Here is a 10,745-nt window from a genome sequence, read left to right on the forward strand (position 1 = left end):
CATCTTATTTTCAAGTACTTTATTTTCTTTAAAAATAAATGTCAAATATATTAGCTGCATTCCATGGCCCGGTACCATGGAACCGATGGGAAAAGTCCCAGAAGTGGAAACGGCAGGAAAACCAGTGTGTGACTTCCAGGGAATACAGTCAGAACAAGCCACACTCGTCTCCTATTGGTCAGTAGACGTTCCAATAGTCTTTGACCGCTTTGTTTCTTTGTCTCTGAACAGATGGATCACTGATCTACATAGTAGTTAAGACGACAACGGAAATACAGCTTTTGATAACTTTTTGGGCAGTTTTCAGTTGCCAGGAGTGGTGTGGTGTGGTGCCATTTCAGTTGACATGATACTTTTGAAAAGTGCATCCTTCCTGCTCCCCCTCACTAATCAGGAACCACTGTGTGTGTGAACTGTGCTATCTGAGGGGGGGAGGGGGGGGGTGTTGAGAACTGTGCAAGAAATCTATGATTTCCTCAGAGGGGAAAAAGGAATGATGCATGTTGAAAGTATTCTAACAGGGCTTTGGTCACGGGTCAGGGGTCAGCCCAGGAAGGTGGATATGAAGACACTGGTGTCCAGATTGAGCGTGGCGTGCCACCAGCGGTCAGGGAAATACAGCACCTATCAGCAACAACACAAAGTCAGTGACAAGTCATTAATACTTGATATTATTATCTTCCTGCTTTGCCTTGGTAAGACAAGAAATAATCTGAATGCAGCCTATCATTCCAATTCAGTGAAAACAATGGCTCAAAAGTCATGTTTGCCTCAAACGTAGTGACCCCATGGTTGTTTTAAGTGTTTAAAATATTCCATAGTTGAAATTTCAAAAAGAAATATGGCCTCAAATGCCTCAAAAGTAAATTTAGCTCATGTTAGTGACCCATGGTTGATAAATGTGTTTAACATTTCATGGTGGAAATTCCTCCAAATGATGACCCCTCTGATTGTTATCCTCATTCTGTTGGAAAATGCATACAACATTATTTTAGCTGATGTTAGTGACCTGTGTAGATGGAGGGAAGGGTGACAGTTAAAGTATTCCGATATTCAACCACAGTCTAATCTATTATGGCTGCGTTGGCACAGGCAGACCAATTCTGATCTTTTGACCAATTATTGTAAAAAGAGCTGATCTGATTGGTCAAAAGATTAATTAGTAGAAGGAAGGAGAGATCTGAATTGGGCTGTGAACACAGCCTTAATGGTAGTTTTCTGACCTCTCCTGGCCGGATGGTGCACTCTATGGGCTTCTCCTCAAGCAGGTAAGGATATGTGTCTTTGACCCAGGACAGGGTGGTGTAGTTGGGGTGGAAATGGGGCGCCTTGTCCGGGGGGTACAGGAACCAGCGCTGTGGTGGTTGGAGAATGAAAATGTATCTCATACTGTTGTGTTTAACAGACGTGCATCAATTACAACAAGGTAGTGTAGCGTGCTAAGGCTAACAGCATCAATGACAAGCTAGTGTAGTGTGCTAAGGCTAACAGCATCAATGACAAGGTAATGTAGCGTGCTAATGCTAACAGCATCAATGACAAGCTAGTGTAGTGTGCTAAGGCTAACAGCATCAATGACAAGGTAGTGTAATGTGCTAAGGCTAACAGCATCGATTACAACAAGGTATGGTAAATGTTGAGGTTGACCCTGGATTCAGGCTTACACCATTCTACCTACTGGTGCTGGACCAATGTTAACATTAACCAGGTGTCATTAGGGAGGCTTGGACAGCTGTAACCAGGTGTCATTAGGGAGGCTGGGACAGCTTTAACCAGGTGTCATTAGGGAGGCTGGGACAGCTGTAACCAGGTGTCATTAGGGAGGCTGGGACAGCTGTAGCCAGGTGTCATTAGGGAGGCTGGGACAGCTGTAACCAGGTGTCATTGGGGAGGCTGGGACAGCTGTAACCAGGTGTCATTAGGGAGGCTGGGACAGCTGTAACCAGGTGTCATTAGGGAGGCTGGGACAGCTGTAACCAGGTGTCATTAGGGAGGCTTGGACAGCTGTAACCAGGTGTCATTAGGGAGGCTGGGACAGCTGTAACCAGGTGTCATTAGGAAGGCTGGGCCAGCTGTAACCAGGTGTCATTAGGGAGGCTGGGACAGCTTTAGCCAGGTGTCATTAGGGAGGCTTGGACAGCTGTAACCAGATGTCATTAGGGAGGCTGGGACAGCTGTAACCAGATGTCATTAGGGAGGCTGGGACAGTTGTAATCAGGTATCATTAGGGAGGCTGGGACAGCTGTAATCTGGTGTCATTAGGGAGGCTGGGACAGCTGTAACCTGGTGTCATTAGGGACAGCTGTAACCAGGTGTCATTAGGGACAGCTGTAACCAGGTGTCATTAGGGAGGCTGGGACTGCTGCAACCAGGTATCATTAGGGAGGCTGGGACAGCTGAAACCAGGTGTCATTAGGGAGGCTGGGACAGCTGAAACCAGGTGTCATTAGGGACAGCTGTAACCAGGTGTCATTAGGGACAGCTGTAACCTGGTGTCATTGGGGAGCCTGGGACAGCTGTAACCTGGTGTCATTAGGGAGGCTGGGACAGCTGTAACCAGGTGTCATCAGGGAGGCTGGGACAGCTGTAACCAGGTGTCATTAGGGATGCTGGGACAGCTGTAACCAGGTGTCATTAGGGAGGCTGTAACCAGGTGTCATTAGGGACGCTGGGACAGCTGTAACCAGGTGTCATTAGGGAGGCTGGGACAGCTGTAACCAGGTGTCATTAGGGAGGCTGGGACAGCTGTAACCAGGTGTCATTAGGGACAGCTGTAACCTGGTGTCATTGGGGAGCCTGGGACAGCTGTAACCTGGTGTCATTAGGGAGGCTGGCACAGCTGTAACCAGGTGTCATCAGGGAGGCTGGGACAGCTGTAACCAGGTGTCATTAGGGACGCTGGAACAGCTGTAACCAGGTGTCATTAGGGAGGCTGGGACAGCTGTAGCCAGGTGTCATTAAGAAGGCTGGGACAGCTGTAACCAGGTGTCATTAGGGAGGCTGGGACAGCTGTAACAAGGTGTCATTAGGGAGGCTGGGACAGCTGTAACCAGGTGTCATTAGGGAGGCTGGGACAGCTGTAACCAGGTGTCATTAGGGAGGCTGGGACAGCTGTAACCTGGTGTCATTAGGGAGGCTGGGACAGCTGTAACCTGGTGTCATTAGGGAGGCTGAGACAGCTGTAGCCAGGTGTCATTAGGGAGGCTGTAACCAGGTGTCATTAGGGAGGCTGTAACCAGGTGTCATTAGGGAGGCTGTAACCAGGTGTCATTAGGGAGGCTGGGACAGCTGTAGCCAGGTGTCATTAGGTAGGCTGTAACCAGGTGTCATTAGGGAGGCTGGGACAGCTGTAACCAGGTGTCATTAGAAAGGCTGGGCCAGGTGTCATTAGGGAGGCTGGGACAGCTGTAACCAGGTGTCATTAGGGAGGCTGGGACAGCTGTAACCAGGTGTCATTAGGGAGGCTGGGACAGCTGTAACCAGGTGTCATTACGGAGGCTGGGACAGCTGTAACCAGGTGTCATTAGGGAGGCTGGGACAGCTGTAACCAGGTGTCATTAGGGAGGCTGGGACAGCTGTAACCAGGTGTCATTAGGGAGGCTGGGACAGCTGTAACCAGGTGTCATTAGGGAGGCTGGGACAGCTGTAACCAGGTGCCATTAGGGAGGCTGTAACCAGGTGTCATTAGGGAGGCTGGGACAGCTGTAACCAGGTGACATTAGGGAGGCTGGGACAGCTGTAACCAGGTGACATTAGGGAGGCTGGGACAGCTGTAACCAGGTGTCATTAGGGAGGCTGGGACAGCTGTAGCCAGGTGACATTAGGGAGGCCGGGACAGCTGTAACCAGGTGTCATTAGGGAGGCTGGGACAGCTGTAGCCTGGTGTCATTAGGGAGGCTGGAACAGCTGTAACCAGGTGTCATTAGGGAGGCTGGGACAGCTGTAGCCTGGTGTCATTAGGGACGCTGGAACAGCTGTAAACAGGTGTCATTAGGGAGGCTGGGACAGCTGTAGCCAGGTGTCATTAGGGACGCTGGGACAGCTGTAGCCTGGTGTCATTAGGAAGGCTGGGACAGCTGTAACCAGGTGTCATTAGGGAGGCTGGGACAGCTGTAACCAGGTGTCATTAGGGAGGCTGGGACAGCTGTAACCAGGTGTCATTAGGGAGGCTGGGACAGCTGTAACCTGGTGTCATTAGGTAGGCTGGGACAGCTGTAACCTGGTGTCATTAGGGAGGCTGGGACAGCTGTAGCCAGGTGTCATTAGGGAGGCTGTAACCAGGTGTCATTAGGGAGGCTGGGACAGCTGTAACCAGGTGTCATTAGGGAGGCTGGGACAGCTGTAACCAGGTGTCATTAGGGAGGCTGTAACCTGGTGTCATTAGGGAGGCTGGGACAGCTGTAACCAGGTGTCATTAGGGAGGCTGGGACAGCTGTAGCCTGGTGTCATTAGGGAGGCTGGGACAGCTGTAACCAGGTGTCATTAGTGAGGCTGGGACAGCTGTAACCTGGTGTCATTAGGGAGGCTGGGACACCTGTAACCAGGTGTCATTAGGGAGGCTGGGACAGCTGTAACCAGGTGTCATTAGGGAGGCTGGGACAGCTGTAGCCTGGTGTCATTAGGGACGCTGGGACAGCTGTAACCAGGTGTCATTAGGGACGCTGGGACAGTTGTAACCAGGTGTCATTAGGGAGGCTGGGACAGCTGTAACCAGGTGTCATTAGGGAGGCTGGGACAGCTGTAACCAGGTGTCATTAGGGAGGCCGGGACAGCTGTAACCAGGTGTCATTAGGGAGGCCGGGACAGCTGTAACCAGGTGTCATTAGGGAGGCCGGGACAGCTGTAACCAGGTGTCATTAGGGAGGCTGGGACAGCTGTAGCCTGGTGTCATTAGGGAGGCTGGGACAGCTGTAACCTGGTGTCATTAGGGAGGCTGGGACAGCTGTAACCAGGTGTCATTAGGGAGGCTGTAACCTGGTGTCATTAGGGAGGCTGGGACAGCTGTAACCAGGTGTCATTAGGGAGGCTGGGACAGCTGTAGCCTGGTGTCATTAGGGAGGCTGGGACAGCTGTAACCTGGTGTCATTAGGGAGGCTGGGACAGCTGTAACCAGGTGTCATTAGGGAGGCTGTAACCTGGTGTCATTAGGGAGGCTGGGACAGCTGTAACCAGGTGTCATTAGGGAGGCTGGGACAGCTGTAACCAGATGTCATTAGGGAGGCTGGGACAGCTGTAACCAGGTGTCATTAGGGAGGCTGTAACCTGGTGTCATTAGGGAGGCTGGGACAGCTGTAACCAGGTGTCATTAGGGAGGCTGGGACAGCTGTAACCAGGTGTCATTAGGGAGGCTGGGACAGCTGTAGCCTGGTGTCATTAGGGAGGCTGGGACAGCTGTAACCTGGTGTCATTAGGGAGGCTGGGACAGCTGTAACCAGGTGTCATTAGGGAGGCTGGGACAGCTGTAACCAGGTGTCATTAGGGAGGCTGGGACAGCTGTAACCAGGTGTCATTAGGGAGGCTGGGACAGCTGTAACCAGGTGTCATTAGGGAGGCTGGGACAGCTGTATTTGAAACATGTTCATTTTGTTTGTCGTTTCCCCATTTATTCCTCTTTCTTCAAGGTCCTATTGTTGTTTTATTTATGTAAAGTGTGTTATGACTCATGTGAAATGCACTTTAAATAAATCTGACTTGATTTTAAGATATTCTTAGGAGAAATGATGAAGCATAAGGTGGACCATGATTTGATAGGCAACAGTTAATGTGTTGTTTACCTTCCTGCCATAGATGACCTCAGAGTAGCCAGGTCCATGCCAATGGAAGGGTACACCGGTTCCCGGGCCTGGTTGGGTGGGTAGATAAAGGCACAGGAGGTAAGCTTCAACAGAGGATGACAGCCTGTTGTTTACAGTCACCACAGTAACTGGCTGTATGTATCACACACACTATTAAGATGTCCTCTTCTCACAGATGCATCAGTGTGCATGGAGGTTTGTTCAGCTCTCTGCCAAACTGACAGCTGCAGGTGGCAGTTAATGCATCAGAGTTTAGCCTCTTGCTTCGTACTCTCTGTCCGGTACAAGTCGTCCCTGCTACTGATTGGTAACGCCATATGCAGCTGTACGACATGATTCTGATATCCCTGGTATAGTGTAATCCACAATATATTAATAATAATAATATTATACACTGTGTACAAACATGAGGAACACCTGCTCTTTCCATGACAAACTGACCAGGTGAAAGCTATGATCCCTTATTGATGTCACTTGGTAAATCCACTTCAAATCTGTGTAGATGAAGGGAAGGAGACAGGTTAAAGAAGGATTTTTAAGCCTTGAGATGTGGATTGTGTATGTGTGCCATTCAGAGGATATTTAAGTGCCTTTGAACGGGGTATGGTAGTAGGTGCCAGGTGCGCCGGTTTGTGTCAAGAGCTGTAACACTGCTGGGTTTTTCCCGCTCAACAGTTTCCGGTGTGTATCAAGAATGGTCCACCACTCAAAGGACATCCAGCCAACTTGACACAACGGTGGGAAGCTGTGCTAACAGCCATACAGATCCACTGACCTGCGATCCCGAAGCTGTAGGCCCCCGTGGTGTGAGGCAGCATGTAGCGTGGTGCCTTGTAGTTCTCAAACAGAGAGTGCCACTCCGTGAAGTTGTTGTCCCCAAAGAAATACAGAGTGTCTGTCAAAGAGAGACCGGGTGAGATACAGGATGTCTGGCTGTGGGAACTTTTCATTGCTTCTGTTAATGCTTTGACTTTTCAGCGTGATCACATAACATGCTGTATTATATTACGGATCATGGTTTGTCTGTTGAGCTCATGTACTGTACAACGACCATTAGGTGTTCCAGACAGAAAACTCACCACTGCCCAGTGTGTCCATAGACTGAGGCCTCAGCAGCAAGTCCACAAACTCCTCAAACCGGACATCCACTAAATGATAATGAAGAGGCAAAGTAAGGTACTACAAATAAAGAACACTGAATACCTTCTAGGATGACTACATTGTGTGTGTGTGTACCTTTCCTGTAAGAGTAGGTGTTGGCAGTACTGAGCCTCACCATCCTCTCTCCATACTGCTTCAGCAGGCTCGACTTGGAGCACAAGAACTGGAATTTCTGAAAACAAAACAATGACATTCACCAGAGCCCATTGCTATACTGATAGGCCTTACTATGAGACAAGTTGATTTCTGTAATTGCTTTTTTGATTCACACGTACCGTATTGTCAGAGAAACCTTTCAGGATGACTGGTTTGGAGTAAGCATATCTGGGAATAAAACGAGGTGTTACACACACTGGTGCAAAACTAGATAGAAAAGAGGTGTTTCCAAGGTATGGGTGCAGAACACACACAGTGTAATGATTTACAGACTACAAATACACCCAGGCTGAACACATGAAATAGGCTACAGTACGTACTGTTGGATAAACTGGCGATGTGATAACGAAGCTTTGTCCCAGATGTCAATGTTGCAAGGACCCTCATCAGTCAAACTGTATTCTGGATTTGACGACCTGCATGCGAGGGGAAAATGCTTTTTGGGCTACGAATACTAGTATTATTGAATGCTTGTAAGAGTTAGATAGATTAAAAGTTCAAATCTGTGGAAAAAAAATAAGAATAGAATTAGCCGTCATTTATAGATGGTCAAAGACGTAACTTATCCTAAAATAACCACTCACCAGCCTCCGTCATTCTCCGACACCAGTGCATCTAAAGCCGATCTCCAAAACAATAGGAGAAACACTTGTATTCCGAGTTTATATTCCATATGGAAATAGCTTTACAGTGCTTCGCAAGTACGCCTCATGTCCGTATACCTTTATGGCGTTACGTATTTCTAATAGAAAGGCTTTAGATTGCTCCTGCCGGTTGTGCCAATGCCCATTGGCTATTGATTTCCTTCTTCCTGAAGTGTAGTGTTCATATGGACCAATCACAGTTGACCAACGAGCTGTCTATGGAGGGATCTACAAGAAGTACAATTAGTATTGTTTTTGGCTAGACGGGATGCAGCTAATGTCCGAAGTGATCTTTCGTAGCATGTTAGGAGAATCTACAGCAGATTAGGTAATTAATGTACCAGGTAAGGAGAATTAGGTTGAGGTTAGGAAATGGGCTAGGGTTTGCTAACATTCTACCCTGACGCCACTGTAACATGCACATGTTGACGTTACTTTGACATTAGCTGCATCCCTTCCAGCAATGACCATTTGAATTGCACCAATTTAATACATTGTATACGGCCCATTTAATTTGTATTTTTGTTTCAAATTTCAACTGATGAAAGTGCATACATTTTCTCCACAACTCTTTCTAATTGTCCTTCACGGACTTAGACAATGTTTATTTTGGCAGAATTATATACAAAAAATAGCCAGGTATAACGTTTGCTTGGTATAGTATATTTATGTTTGTATACCACAGTTCACCTTTTGATGAATACATGTAAACTCAGCACAAAAAAAGAAATGTCCTCTCACTGTCAACTGCATATATTTCCAGCAAACTGAACATGTGTAAATATTTGTATGAACATAACAAGATTCAACATCTGAGACATAAACTGAACAAGTTCCACAGACATGTGACTAACAAACGGAATAATGTGTCCTTGAACAAATGTGGCCACCAGCTGCACTAAGTACTGGGGATGGGGGGGGGGGGGGTCAAAATCAAAAGTAACAGTCAGTATCTGATGTGGCCACCAGCTGCACTAAGTACTGCAGTGTGATCTCCTCCTCATGGAGTGCACCAGATTAGCCAGTTCTTGCTGTGAGGCGTTGCCCAACTCTTCCACCAAGGCAGTGTACTGACAACTCTGTTGCATATGCTCACATGGTGTCTTAACGTTGTTATGTGGATGACACTCAACTCTTTTTTTCCCCCTTCCTCCCCTCTGACACCCATGTGGTGACGCGTATCTCGGCTGGGTTTCTGGCCTACCTACCACTTCAAGCTCAGTCTTGACAAGGCGAGGAGAGAGCTGCTCTTCCTCCCGAGGAAGGCCTGCCCACTCCAAGACCTCTTAATCACAGTTGACAACTCCGATTCTATGTACTGTATATACCAGTGGAGGCTACTGAAGGGAGGACGGCTCATAATAATGGCTGAAATGGAGTGAATGGAATGGTATCAAACATGAGCTAGATACCATTCCATCCACTCCATTCCAGCCATTATACGCCACTCCAGCCATTATTATGAGCTGTCCTCCCCTCAAGAAATACCGTTTTACATTTGTTCCAAAAGCCAGTGAAAACGAGACTTGGTAGTGCAAGACTATGATTGGGTTGACACATATCAGACCCGTTCTTATTCCTTAAAGCTGGAATCCTTATTGATGAAACTGCCACGCCCTTTTGGGATATTACAACAACGAAGAAGTTACTGCAAACAACAAACACTGTTATTTTTCCCCTTGGGCATCATTGCACCAGTGGTAGAATAGCAACATATGTAATGTCCCCAAAACAATACCATGATGCACAACACTCCCCAGCTCTGCTTTGTCAATAAAACTAAAACAATAACAACATCTGTGGGGCAGACAGTGGCACTATTTCCTCTACTGCAGATTTCCATCTTTAAAAGTGAACAAAGGGGCTTTCACCTGTACAGTCAGTTCCATTCAGAGCCTTCTTAAATGACGGGAGGATTGCTGATAGTTTTAAAAGGGGCCATGCATTTGTCTGTACGCCTGTTTGCAGTTCCATAGCCATGTTCAGTAGTTGAAAAATATGTTTTTATGTGAATGTGAAATAGGGAAGTCGATATGCCTGAACTAGATGTAAGTTTTCCATTGCAAAATGTTTTGCTTTAGTGTGCCCATATTGAACACATCCCAGCCAGGGATTAGATCTTCAGCAGGAACATAAACAAATAAAGATCAATATTTATACCCATCATTGTGAAACAAAAGGTTGTGATGCAGTTATGCCCTCAGAAACCCGTGTTATGATGCTGGTTCTTTGTTGCCACTGACAACTAAAACAACCAAAGCGTTGTCATCATACAACTGGAGGTGTGAATATTCTTCTTCGTTGAGGTTTAAAGGCGGTTTACATCCATATTATATTGCATTACAGCCACCAAATACACTATATATACAAAAGTATGTGGACACTCCTTCAAATTAATGGATTCTGCCATTTCAGCCACACCTGTTGCTGACAGGTGTATACAATTGAGCACACAGCCATGCAATCTCCATAGACAAACATTGGCCATAGACTGGCCTTACTGATGATCTCAGTGACTTTCAACGTGGCACCATCATAGGATGCCACCTTTCCAACAAGTCAGTTCATCAAATTTCTGCCCTGTTAGAGCTGCCTCAGTCAACCTTAAGTGCTGCTATTGTGAAGTGGAAACATCTAGGAGCAACAACGACTCATCCCCTGGCCACACAAGCTCACAGAACAGAGTGCTTTACGATTGCAACACTCACTACTGAGTTCCAAACTGCCTCTGGAAGCAACGTCAGCACAATAACTGTTCGTCGGGAGCTTACTAAAATGGGTCTCCATGGCCGAGCAGCCGCACACAAGCCTAAGATCACCATGCGCAATGCCAAGCGTCGGCTGGAGTCATGTAAAGCTTGTCGCCGTTGGACTCTGGAGCAGTGGAAACGTGTTCTCCTGAGTTATAAATCAAGCTTCACCATCTGGCAGTCCGACGGACTAATATGGGTTTGGCGCATTCCTGGAGAACGCTACCTGCACCAATGCA

The 10,745-nt window shown here is 47.4% G+C and overlaps 1 protein-coding gene across 1 annotated transcript; it reads right to left on the reverse strand.

Annotated features, from left to right (window-relative positions):
• Window positions 1–4: 4 nt before the first annotated feature.
• LOC139397807 (jmjC domain-containing protein 8-like) lies at window positions 5–7,862 on the reverse strand. Its single transcript, XM_071144238.1, has 9 exons — window positions 7,697–7,862; window positions 7,433–7,528; window positions 7,232–7,280; window positions 7,032–7,128; window positions 6,875–6,943; window positions 6,571–6,690; window positions 5,775–5,842; window positions 1,224–1,355; window positions 5–624 (listed from the first exon to the last, which is right to left on the reverse strand). Exons 1-9 carry the CDS (start codon window positions 7,783–7,785, stop codon window positions 544–546), a joined length of 801 nt encoding a protein of 266 aa, XP_071000339.1. The 5' UTR covers window positions 7,786–7,862; the 3' UTR covers window positions 5–543.
• Between the last annotated feature and the right edge of the window lie 2,883 nt (window positions 7,863–10,745).

This window comes from Oncorhynchus clarkii, unplaced genomic scaffold, assembly GCF_045791955.1.
Source record: "Oncorhynchus clarkii lewisi isolate Uvic-CL-2024 unplaced genomic scaffold, UVic_Ocla_1.0 unplaced_contig_1138_pilon_pilon, whole genome shotgun sequence".
Taxonomy (NCBI): domain Eukaryota; kingdom Metazoa; phylum Chordata; class Actinopteri; order Salmoniformes; family Salmonidae; genus Oncorhynchus; species Oncorhynchus clarkii.